The following is a 12,789-nucleotide window of genomic DNA, read 5'->3' as shown; positions in this document are numbered from 1 at the left end:
CTGTGTCCTACTCCCATGTCCCAGGCAGCCCAGGATTCGTGAGGGCGGAGGGCCCTGGAGGCCACTGCTCTGGAGATTGTCTTCTTAGTGTGTCGGCTCAGTCTCTTCATAATTTGTCGTTGTTGCTCACTTTGTCAGGTATTGGGGTAGGGAGAGTCTGTGTTCTCCCCTCACTCTGCCTTCTAAAGTCTGAAATCCTCTCCTAGGCAGCCTCTTAACAAATGCAAATCTCCAGGTCCTGCCCACCCAGAGGCCTAGAGGCCCAGAGACCCAGATTCTGTGGGTCTGGGTGGGATCTCTAAGTGATGTGGGTGTACAGGCCAGGGTTGAGGACTGCTGAGTCATTTACCAGGGCCATTTACATTTTTGTCAGATTAAAGGAATGCGTCTCTGATTATGTAAAATCACATAGCTATGAACATTTCATAGTTTTGGAATGTCCTAGTGGGTGGGCATATTGGATCATTCATTCTATTGGTGAGGATTCTGAGGCCCAGGGAGGGGAAGTGACTTGCCCAAGGTCACGTAGCAAGTCAGCAACAGGTTTGAAGGACTGAACAGACAGGTTTGAAGAACTGGACATTCCAACCCCAGATATGGGGCCTCGGGATCAGGGTAGCCAACCTCAGAGGGCAGGAAGGTCTTTGCCTGTGGCATGAGCAGCTCACTTCCCATCTTGGGGCCTTGAAGAGAAGATATGGTTGTGCCCCTTCCCCTGGGGAAATTTGGTCCGGAGCGTCACTGGGGAGGGGAGCCAGGCCAGGAGGCACACCACCAATCCAAGCCCTCCCAGGAGGAGTGACCTCACTTCCCCTCATGCCTGCCTCACCCCATTCACCCACTGCCCCATAGCCACGCTCTCATCACCAGCCCAGGACCTGGTCAGGACCTTGGGCCAGGCAGCAGGTTGAGTTGTCCTGGTGAGGAAGCAGCATCAGAATAGGTGGGGAATCTGGGATCAGGGCTGAAGAAGGGTCAGTCAGGCCTTTCTGGGAGGGTCCCCCACCTGCCCAGGGAAGGGGCTGCAGGCACAGTATGGGCCACGCCAGGGCAGTGCAGCTTGACCCTCCATCAAGAGGATGGGCCCGGGACTTCCCTGGTGGTCCAGTGGTTAAGACTCTGCACATCCACTGCAGGGGTGCGGGTTCAATCCCTGGTCAGGGAAGATCCTGCATGCCGTGGGACTTGGTCAAAAAAAAAAAAAAAAAAAGGATGGGCCAGGAGCCTCTGGGCAGGTGGGTCGACCTCTCAGTGTGTCCTGGGTGTTGTCAGCCCCTGGCCTGTTCTCGTCCTGCCCCACCAGCCTGGTGACATCAGGCAGCCTGAGGAGAATCCCGGGCCCAACCCTGCCTGGTTTCAGAGCTCAGCTGCCTCAGGGACTAGCAGGACCCTCTCACAGGTTGCGGTAAGGGTGGATTCCTGTAAAGGCATGGGAAGCGCAGGCTCCCTGTAATGGAGCTGCTGAGCTCAGAATAGATCCATTCCACAGGGAAACAAGAAATACTTTATTGGAGTATTTTTGTGAGGAGATGGGGAAAAGGAATCTCATACTTCCCCATAATAAAGCTGCAACTGCTTTTCTCTCTGGGACATTTCTGCTCTTTCCTTGCTAAACTCTTCCTCCTCTCCCACCCCCACCTGGATTCCTCTCTATTGTTCAATCCCAGCCCTCTCTTTGCACAGCTCTTACCAAAACAGGGGGGGCTGACAGTAGCCCCCGAGGGTGTCCCGCTGAGCGTGTGAATGAGGACGGTGGCCAAGGCTTGCCCAGCGCTCGCCATGCTCTGGGAAGTCCAGGAAGCGAGCCTGTGGCAGGACCACCCTGACCCCATTAGACACAGGAGCGCCCAGGGAGGAAGTGCCAACTTGGGATTCAGACTCAGGCCACCCAGGCCCCAGCTGCTGCTGCAGCCGACCTTGAACCCATCACAACATGCACGGGCTTCTTGGCTCTACAGCAAGCCCAGGAGGAGACAGGCCAGGTATCTACCACCATCCCACCAAATCCCATTTCTCAGATGAGGAAGCGAGGCTAAGGGAAGCTAAGGGCTCACGTAGCTGATACGTCCCAGAGCCTGCACTCACCCTGTTCTGCAACTCCTTCGGCTGTTTTAGTCTGAGCTGCACCATGGACTCTGCACACCTCTCCGTGCCCGATGCTCTGGCTGTCCCGGCCACCCCGCCGAGCACACCATCTGCTTGGTCTGTGATGGGGCAGCTCCCTTCCTCTTCCCCGAGGCTTGTCTCCCCCACCAGACTGCAGGCAGCTGGTCATTGTGGCAAACTGTCATCAGACTTTTTTGCCTGGGGTTTACACTTCCTAATTTGTTCTCACCATTTTGTAGTGTTGAGTCCTCTCCTCACTTTGGAGAAGGCTTGGCTCTCAGGTAAGGAGGTGCAGAGCTAGCTCAGTCCTGGGTCTTGGTTTCAGGGAGCCCCTGTGTGTTCCTGGGAGAAGCTGTACTGTCCAGGAAGCCTGCTGAGGCCTTCTTCAGCCTCTCTGAGGCAGGGTCTCTTAACTTTTTAGGGGTGCTGGCCTCTTTGACCATCTGAAGAAAGTCGTGGCCCTTCTCCCAGAAATCTGCACAGACATACAAAAAGAGTACATACAATTTAGAGGTTTATACACCCTCTGACATCCATCCCTGGGTCTTCCAGGGGTTCCTAGAGTCTGTATTGAGACCTCCTATGTTAGGAGGTGCTGTCTGCCAATTTCCAGAACCCAGAATCTGGTTGCTTATGATGATTAGATAGCTGGATGTGTCCATGCCTGAAGGAGGCTTTTTTTTTTTTGCTTTCTGTAAATTCATTTACTGCTTTAAAGTTTTTAACTGTTCAGCAGTTACAGGAATCTTTTTTTAATCAGAAAGAAAAATATTTACATCTCAAATACAAAAGAAAATTTTAAATTATTCTTGGTTGATCTCTAAAACCCAACCACTTACATGCTCATGATTTTTTTTACCAACCCACTTTATCTATTCAACATGTGCATCCTGTGTACTTACTAAACATTTACTTGCACTTGCATTTTCTGTGTCAGGTTTATTCTCTCACCCTGGAGAGAGATTTCATATGTTGCTTCCTCTTCTCAATTGCATTGTCAGGATTAAGGCTTATGGCATCAAAAGTTCCTTTGTCAATATAAATATGAAATCCAGACAGCTTTGTGGAAGGATTCAAAAAGTCTTCTTTTTTTTATAACTTTAAAAAAAAATTAATTAATTAATTAATTTTTGGTTGCATTGGGTCTTCATTGCTGCACGCGGGCTTTTCTCTAGTTGCGGCGAGTGGGGGCCACTCTTCGTTGTGGTGTGCAAGCTTGTCATTGCAGTGCCTTCTCCTGTTGTGGAGCATGGGCTCTAGGCGCATGGGCTTCAGTAGTCGTGGCATGCGGGTTCAGTAGTTGTGGCTCTCGGGCTCTAGAGCACAGGCTCAGTAGTTGTGGCGCACGGGCTTAGTTGCTCAGCAGCATGTAGGATCTTCCTGGACCAGGGCTCGAACCCGTGTCTCCTGCATTGGCAGGTGGATTTTTAACCACTGCGCCACCAGGGAAGCCCCCAAAAGTCTTCTACGTTCAACATAATGTTAGATAAACCTTTTTTCTCTATAATACTTCCAGAAAGCTGTATTGCAGAAGGAGAGTAATCAATTTCAGAAATATTAGAGAAACCAAATTTTGCCTCCTATTCTTTTAGTGATCTCAAGCCATATTCTTCAAGATCTTCATTTTCTCCCAGTTTCCCTCATTTCCTTCTCTATCAGACCAACAAGTTCAGCCAGTAAAACGCCATTCCCATTCCAGTATCAAGCACTGATGCATCCAATGGAATCTTGTGTTTCTGCCTCCACCTTATTAGTCAAGCCATAACCAGATTTCTCTGGTATCTCCATATTCTTGGAAAGTTTGCAGCTCCTTCTCATAGACAGCATCCCAATGCTCTCAGGTGCCCAGTGCAGACGGGGTGAAGTCATCCTCTCCAGGACTGCCCTCTCGGGTGGTGGCTTCTTTATTTGAGAGAGCAATTTCAAAAAAAGGATCAGGTTGAGAATGGCTGAGCTGAGTGAGGACTACATCCAGTTTATTTGCCAGTCAATTTCTGCACAGATATATGCAACAGACAACACAAACATAGGGGGGTCTATGCTACAATAACAAAAGTTCATGTTCAGTGAGTGCCAGGCAGTGTGCTACCTGCTGATCACGCATTATCTCATTAAACCCTCGTAACAATCAATCCCATAGGGTTATGCTATTATGATCACTCTCAGGCACAGAGAAGTTAAGTAACTTACTTAAGGTCACACAATAAATGGATTCAGTTGGCCTTTGACCTCAAGCACTCTGACTCCAGAGCCGTTTGATAGTCTTCCTTGCTATGAACTGGTGAAACACAGCCCGCGGGGTGACTGGCCCCATCCTGTTCTGAGGTTTGGCTTTGGATGTTGTAGGGTTGAGGCAAAGGGACCAGGCTCTAAGTGGATGCTGAAATGACGGTTTTCTGGAAAGCCTCTGTAGCACATTGGCACCCCAAGCCAAATCCCCAACGGACTGTACCATGAAGTGGCATTTGCCTGGCTTGGCAGGGAGACAGAACTCTGCTCTCCAGCAAATTTGGGGGGTCATGTGACCCCATTTGACTCCACAGGCTGGCAACGACTGGGAAATCTCAACTTACACTCTTTCCACCGCTTTTAAGGTTTCCTTTACCTCCAGTGCTCTCTGCAAAGCGCCTGCGGGGACAGCGTTCCTGCTTCTGCTTCCCTGTTGCCGAGTCTGTTGAAGACATACTTGGGTGCTGGAGGAGCTTTTCCGTGACACCAGACCCCTTCCTGCAAATAGCTCTCACCAAGCAAGGCTGTTCCACCCACACATTCCTAAACACCCTCTGAAGGCTTCCGGCCCACCCTAAAGGCTCGGCTGACATTGCGGGAAACCAAGGATGAAAGAGGGAAAGAGGTTGCCTTGCCCAATGCCCAAAGCTAAGTTCCCAGCAGCTAAGGTTTGTATTCACCCTGAGGGCTGAGCCCTGGTGCCCTTTCCTCTGCCCTAGGCAGGTCTCAAAATGTGGGCCTGGGGACTTCCCTGGTGGCACAGTGGTTAAGAATCGGCCTGCCAGTGCAGGGAACACGGGTTCGATCCCTGGTCCGGGAAAATCCCACATGCCGAGGAGCAACTAAGCCCGCGTGCCACAACTACTGAGCCCACGCGCCACAACTACTGAAGCCCGCGTGCTTAGAGCCCGTGCTCTGCAACAAGAGAAGCCACTGCAATGAGAAGCCCGCACACGGCAAGAAGAACAGCCCCTGCTCGCTGCAACTAGAAAAAGCCCACGAGTAGCAACAAAGACCCAAAGCAGTCAAAAAGAAAAAAGGCTAGTGGCCTCAGCATCACCAGGGAGCAAGTTAGAAATGCAGACCCTTAGGCCCCAGCCCAGATCTTCTGACCCAGAAACTGTTTTACCCAGCCCTCCAGAGATGCTGAAGCTCTGAGAACCACTGACCTAGGCTTCTGCCTTCTCAGCTGGGATGAAGCTCTGCACAGGTAGTGATGATTAAAGTTTGAATTCCAAGTTGTCCATGCATCCTGGTCTTCCCCACACGTGAGTGGACTCCAGAAAATCAATAAATGGGGAAATTGGCCAGCTTTCTGAGACTGAGTAAGACACTAATCATTAAAAGCATCAATGCACACATACAAAAGGAAATCTAAGTGAATACCAGGGCCAACTGGAAGGCAACTTTCACTTGTCTTGGTGAAGCCAACAGAAGCAGTAAGGGGGAAGCCTCCCCACAGGCCTGGCAGTGCCAAGTAGGCAGCAGGATTTTAAGACCCAGTGGGCCCCAGGCCCCGTCCCCCTCCTCCTATCTCACGCTCCATGGGGAGGGCCGTCTAGGCAGGTGCCTTCATAGCGGCCCCTTCTCCCACTCATCCAACAAATGTTATTAGCCACCTGCTGTGTGGTCCTTCCAGCCAGAACCCCGGTCTGGGGCAAAGCGCAGACCTCAGCTAAGGGTCGCGGAGGGAGTGGCAGGACTTGTAGGGTGGGGGTCCTTGCAGGCCACCTGGGGCCCCCTTCTCCTTTCTCCCGTGCAGCACCGTCTCCTTGAGCTGGAGTTCCTGCTATGCTCTCCACTGGCACCTAGGCAGGTGACCCAGCACAGGGCACTCGCCCCCTGGAAGTGAGAAGGGTGGTCGGGTGCGGAAATGCTGCCTTCTGCTCAGGAATGGGCAGGGTGGCCCCAGGGGCCATGGCCAGACCCTGGGCTCCCCAGCCTGGAGGCCACAGGGCCACTCCAGCCTCAGCACCCTGTGCAAGTTCAACTCCACTGACGCCTGCTGGCCTCGCTTGGTCCTGGCCCTGGGCTGGCCCTGGGAGGGGGTGCTTGCTCCACACCCACAGCCTATTCCTAGTCCACTGGGGGCTCTGACCCCACAGCCCTTCTGGAGCAAAGCCAAACCCCAAGGTGGCCGAGTGGCTCTCCCTTGCTTTATTCTGATTATAAAAATGATAGAGTTTTTTGTAAAAAGTCAAGCATTTCAGAAAAGTAAAAATCATCTCAATTCCATTACTGTTAATATTTTGGTGAGCAACCCTCTCTCTCTATCTACACACACACACACACACACACACAGGTAAAGTGACAAGTAAAATCTTTACTAGCCACGTTGTTCTGTAGCCTTTTTAAAAAAATGAGCTGTCATTTAAGAGACATACAATGCCGAGTGCGGTGCCTTATGGCATGGCCCTTCCTGCAGCCCACGAGGGACCTGGGTCCCCAGGCTGGGCAGCAGGGTGGCATGGATTTACAGCATAGAGTTGGCATTTTTTTGTGGGGTGTTGGTGTGGCCTTTGCGGAATTACTTGCCAAGCTCGGAGGAGGCAGCGTGGGCTGGACAGAACCCTCATGTGCACACGCATGCATACCCCACACATCACAGAAGATTCTGGGCCCCAGGGGGGCTGCACTGGGGCCTGGACCAGGGGCTCCCAAATTGGCCCCTCAGGCAACAAAGCGTCCTCCTGCCTGGAAAGGGCCAGGACTGTTGGTCTTCCTGATGTGGGATCTCTCTCTCTCGGGGATGTCTTCAAAGCATGTCAACAGCCCCTGTCCCTGCCCCATGTCCCCTCCTTGGCCAGTGGGATCTGTCGACTCCTGCCACCTTGCTACCCTGAGAGCTGCTACTTCTCTTGCTGGATGAGCAAGAGCTTCCTGCCTGTCTGCTGGCATCCGGCCTCACCCACTCCAATCATTTTCTGACCCTGGGGTCAGAGTAATTTTTCGAAGGCAAATCGGATCATGTCTCTGGCTTCAGAGCCTTCCCTGGGGACAAGTTCCCGCTCCTCAGCCAGGACCACCTCGGACGGCTCCTCCACGTCCTCCAGCCCGTGCTTAACCCCGGGGAGGTCCCCTCTCAGGCCAAGCTCCATCACACCTCCAGCCTTTACCCCTGCGGTTCCCTGGGGTGTCCTTCTCGTGTTCTGAATTCCTACTCATTCTCCAAGGCTCAAACTCCATTTCCTGTAACCCCTGGACTGGACTAGATCTCCCCTGGGGGCTCCTGCAGCACCCCCATACCCCAATGCTGCTTCTCCTCTCCTTCCCCCGGGGTGAGCGATCGCTGTTTCCCTCCCTGACTGTGACCTCGCCGAGTGCCAGGGCCATGCCTGGGTCTCTGTGTTTGGCCCAGCAAACATTTGTGGGACCTCTGACCAGAGGTGCTGGCAACCAGCTCCGGCGGCAGGGCCAGCGGCTACATTTACCTTGCAGATCAGTTGAGGCTCAGAAAGGCCACAGAGCTTACAAAGGTCACCCAGCGAGTGCGAAGGGAGCAGGACCGCTGGGCTGGGAGCCGGGACCAGGTGGTGGTAAGTGAATGGCAGTCCCCCGAGGCGGGGCACGTGTGGCCTGCACGTGGCAGGCTCGTGGGGCTGGCGTGGGAGGCCTGCTCTTGCAGTAACTGTCAAACCACGGCTGCCGCAGAGGTTGATGCTTCCGTCTTGAGGTTAGCAGGGTTCCCTGCTCCCCAGGTCACGTGAGGCTTGGGGGGCCCCTCGCTGGGGAGGAGGCTCCGGGGTGCTGGCCGTGAGAGGGACTCCGGCCGCAGGTCTCGTTTCTCAAACACGCCTCCTTCCAGGCTGGGGTTTCAGACCTGTCCCAAGAGCAGTGAAGGTCACCGGGTCTGGATGTCCAGTCACCTCCCCTGCAGTGCCTGGCTCCAGCTCCTGCCCCCACGGAGGGAGACGCAAGGACCTGTGTACTCTGCTCCCACACAAAGCTGGGCAGGGGCCAGGGCCCGACACCTCTGTGGGAGCTTGAGGCTCCTGGCAGAGGCTGAATACATGGGACCAGGACAGGCCGTGTGTGTGGGACCCACAGGGACAGACAGAGGCCCGCTGGAGTGAGCTCCCGCATCCTGAGTAGGCTGAGGGGCCATCCAGGTTACCAATGCTCACCAAACTCTCTGTGGGATGCTGGAACCACGCGGTTGAGCTGTGATGACACCAAAAGCCCATCCCCCACACCTGCAGGCAGTAGGGACACGGCCTCAGGCCCTCCTCCCTGGCTGGGAGATGCCTCCCTTCTTCAGAACCACTTGGTTGTGTGGACTCAGGTTCAGGCTTCTGGCTAGCCTCTTGTCCTGTCCTCTGTCCCGCAACCAGAACAGGGGCCCAGCAGCCCACTCTAACCTCTGTGGGATTTTGTTTCCTTCTTTCTTCTCCTTTTGCCAACATGGAACATGGGTCTGGCTGAGGAAAGCTGGTCTGGAGGTGGGGAGAACAGGAGAGTGAGTGTTGTTTGAAAGGCAGGAGCTTTCTAAAGGCCAAAGGTACTCGTCTTAGCAGCTCTGGCGGTGTCCCGCACAACTGTGGAAATTGAGCCCTTGACTCCTAGCAAACGGGGCGTGGGCCCATGGCCTGGAGCACCTAGCAGGGGCCGGTAGAGGCTTGGGTCCCCCGAGCACGTCCCACCAGCCTGCTTCTCCAAACCCTGTCTGTGATGCCACGTGGGGGACGTGATTTCTGCCTTGAGTGAGAAGTGACCGCTGGAGCCTCCTGGGGATGCCATCCTGGCGTCTAAAGGCGCTAAAGGCCTTAGGGGCCACTGTCTCTCTGCTCAGAGGCCTCTGTCAGGACGGGGGCCCAGGGTTGGGTGAGATTCACCCCTGCCACCAACCCAGGCTGCTGCTCAGAGCAGGAGAGCCAGGGCGGGGACTCTGGGAGCCTCCCAAGCACAGGGTGGGCCTTGGGGGCTCAGAACAGCTCCAAGCCATAGGAGGAGAAGCAGTTTCTTAAGAAGAGCAAGAGGGCCTGGACCACAGCCTCCGCTTCCTCTTCTGGATAAAAAACCACAGCTTAGCTGTGCTGGCTGATAATTCTGCAGCTTCTGCCCCAGGGGCCTGAAGTTTTGAGCAGGCAGCCCCTGGGGCTTTGGCTGGAAAAATGGAGTTGGGAGAGGAGGTTGGATTGTTCAGGGAAAGAGCATAGACCTGGACTCCTTATAATTTATCTTCTAAACTGGAGCACTTTCAAGAATGAAAGGGAGCTGTCTTAATTATTACACCTGGGTAGCAGATGCAAACTGGGACTCTTCAGGGCAAACTGAGATGTATGCTACCCTAATTACCACCATTTCCTAGCTGTGTGGATTTGGGCAATTACATAACCCTTCTGAACTCTAGTTTCTGCATAGAAAAAGACTGGTATCATGTGCCTGTCTTGCAGGGCTGGTGGAAGGATTAAAGGAGTGAATTACTGTGTGTGAAAATGCCTGAACAGCCCTCAGCATAGACTGGGCTCTCCATGTTTGCTCTCTTCCAGTGAGATAGTGGGTTCCCTGTCCCTGGAGATAAGCAAGGACTTGTCAGCTCTCTGGAGCAAGTTCTCATGGTGGGAGAAGGGCTGGGGAAGGTATGTATATAGCTGGAGAGTCAGATTCTAATCCTTCCTGTGCCCTCCAGAGGGGTGATGGCGAGGGTGGGAGAGCCCGAGCCCCCACCCTCAGGCCTACCTGTACCTGGGGAGGGCGGGCCAGTAAAGGGTCCTAGGCTGGAGCTCCTTTGTGGATTTGTCCCCGCCCCTCCTTCCAGGCGGTGGTGATTTCGGCGCTCATGGAGGACCCCTACCAGCGCCCAGCCTGGACTGGCTTTGCTATCACCACCCCTGTCTTCAGCTGCCACAGGTCCCAGTTTTGGTTCAGGGAAAGTCCGTGTGCTTCTGTCCTCCTAAGATGGCGCTGTATGGACACGGTTGCATTCTCTGGGAGCTGGAGGCTGAACTGAAGGAGGCTGCTTGCATTTTCTGTGGCTGCTCCTGGGGACTGAGAAATTGAACAAATCCTGCTCCAACTCATTTTTTTAAAAAAATTAATTAATTATTTTTGGCTACGTTGGGTCTTTGTTGCTGTGCGTGGGCTTTCTCTAGTTGCAGTGAGCAGGGGCTACTCTTTTGTTGCGGTGCGTGGGCTTCTCGTTGCGTTGGCTTCTCTTGTTGCGGAGCATGGGATCTAAGCACGCAGGCTCAGTAGCTGTGGCTCGTGGGCTCCAGAGCACAGGCTCAGTAGTTGTGGTGTACGAGCTTAGCTGCTCCGCTGCATGTGGGATCTTCCCGGACCAGGGCTCGAACCCGTGTCCCCTGCACTGGCAGGAGGATACTTAACCACTGCGCCACCAGGGAAGCCCCACAACCCAACATTTTTAAAGAGGTGGGTGTGGGGCCTGCCTGACCCTGGGCTACTCCACGGTCTCCAGGCTTCAGGTTCCTGCAGCGAGTTCCTCTTCAGTGTTTGGTGAAAGGCGTAGGTGACAGGGGTGGGGGTGGTGCTGGCCCTGCTCACAGACTCTGCATTCCACCCTGGGGCTCCCACTGCACTGCCTTCGCCTGTCCTCCCCATTGCTCCGGGAGCCCCTGGAGGCAGAGTGGGCACTGCCGAGGGCACAGCTAGCTCCAGAGTCTGGGCAGAAGAGAGGCTCAGTAAAGGAATGAATGAACGAGTGAGGTCAGAGCCGGGAAGTGACCCAATGTCTGTGGCATCAGCTCTGTGCAGAGGCTGCCCCCTCTGTCCCCAAAGCCAGAGCTGCTGAAGGTAGAAGGGTGTGACCTCCTGCCAGACACCCTTGTGCACTGCCAGCTCTCCAAGGCGACCTCAGGCCAGTGACATTATCCCAGCAGCCTCGACTACTGGCTACTCTGCCCTCCATTTCCTCTCCTCACCCCAAGGAGGTCCTTCTGGCCACTTGAGTCAGAGCTTGTCGGAAAGATGGTTCCTGAAAATGTCAGCTCTTGAAGGCATCTGGTGGTTAACAGTGCATGGCCCTCAGCAGACTCCTGTCTGGCCAGTCTCCTGCGTTAAATGAGGGACCAAGGGCCCAGGTGGAGGTCGAGGAGGGAGGAGGTAGGCGTGCAGCTACAAGGGCGGCCCCTTGGGGTGGGTGCAGGGTCTGCCTCAGCACCGTCTCCAGGCCAAGGCCATAGACTTCCAGCCAACTCTGTCTTCCAACACCTTCTGGCCCAGGCAAGGTCTCCTCAGCTCTACCCTCTTGACGGAGGTCAAGGAGAGAAGTGGGACACCAAACAGGTGTCACCAAGGTTGCATGACAGCTAAGAAAAGATGTCTCCAAAAATGAGGGACTGGAAGTCCGAAAAGAGGTGCCAAAATCCCACTGTGAGACTTGCTGGCCCATTAGCCGATTCAGGGAGGGGTCTTGAAAAGTAAGGCTTCCCTGATGCTAAAGGACGTCACCAGCATTTAATACATTCTTAACATTTGACCCTGTTCTTGTGGACCCCAGATTTGGAATATCATCTAAGTGCTGACAATTTGCTAGGCAAGAGAATGGCATCTCATTGTTCTAACTGGTACTTTTAATGAGGGAGATAGAGCATTTTTCACATATTTGTGGGCTGTTTGCATTTCCTTTTCTGAGAACAGCCTAGTCACATCCTTTGTTCATTTTTCTACTAGGTTGTCTTTTTTTTCTTAATGATTTATAGATACTTTTTGTATATCATGGATATTAATCCTTTGCCATGTATTTTTTCCTTTTTTTCTCTGTCATTTATGTTTTAATTTTGTTTATGTTGTCTTCTACAAAAAGTTTTACAGTTTCATGCTGTCCCATGAGAGTCTTTTTCTTTGGCTTCTGTGTTTCATGATGTTGTACTTAAAATTTCTCTCACTGAGATGATTCAGCTGCTGCTTCAGATGTTCTGAGAAACAACGGCCACAACACTTGCAGTGGCAGCAAATCATGCATGCGTTTCAAAAGAAAATGTTTATTTTAAAAATAAGAACTGTCACCCCAAGCACTTATTTAAATATTAATAGATATGGATAAAAATTACAAATGGTATAATGAAACTAACAGCTTTATATTCACAGATGGTCAGATGCTGACAAACAATTAAGATCTATGTACACTGAGATGAGATTTGGTTGTTATGAAAATGCATATGAAGGCTTAAGAAACGGCCTATTTACAGGCTTTGGTGGAGCCATAATCCCTAATTTTCTACTGACTCCTGATGCCGCTTGAGAGCCATGCAAAGCTGAACTGGGTCCAAATATGCTGGAGGATTTAGTTTTAGAAGGTATCCTTCTGCATGTGCTGGACCCCCTAAAATGCGACAAAGAAAAGAAAATTAATATGTCAAATAAAACCAAAAGTGAACAGTTTTCTTTCTCTTAACCTGCATGCAGCTATATAATCCATGATTTTCCTTGGTGTTCCATGTCTCTATGCATGGATGGGGTCAGTTTCCTTTACAGTTCAAGGAGTAAAGGACT

At 52.7% G+C, this 12,789-nt stretch overlaps 1 protein-coding gene across 2 annotated transcripts in view; it reads right to left on the bottom strand.

Moving 5' to 3' along the window:
- Positions 1-2,516: 2,516 nt before the first annotated feature.
- The window catches only part of BLM (BLM RecQ like helicase), a 97,569-nt gene continuing 87,296 nt past the window's right edge, over positions 2,517-12,789 (bottom strand). The window contains exons 22-23 of one of the 2 annotated variants that reach the window (XM_028494966.2): positions 3,009-4,147; positions 2,517-2,581 (exon numbers count right to left, since the gene is read on the bottom strand). In XM_028494966.2, coding sequence (XP_028350767.1) covers positions 4,072-4,147 — 76 coding nt within the window. In that variant the 3' untranslated portion in view covers positions 2,517-2,581; positions 3,009-4,071. Of the gene's footprint in view, positions 2,582-3,008; positions 4,148-12,356; positions 12,620-12,789 lie in introns of those variants that run through there. The other variant, XM_007108339.4, reaches the window with a different exon arrangement.

This window comes from Physeter macrocephalus, chromosome 11, assembly GCF_002837175.3.
Source record: "Physeter macrocephalus isolate SW-GA chromosome 11, ASM283717v5, whole genome shotgun sequence".
NCBI classification, from domain to species: Eukaryota; Metazoa; Chordata; class Mammalia; order Artiodactyla; family Physeteridae; genus Physeter; species Physeter macrocephalus.
The sequence above is the reverse complement of the archived record's forward strand: the minus strand, read 5'-3'. Positions and strand labels throughout refer to the sequence as shown.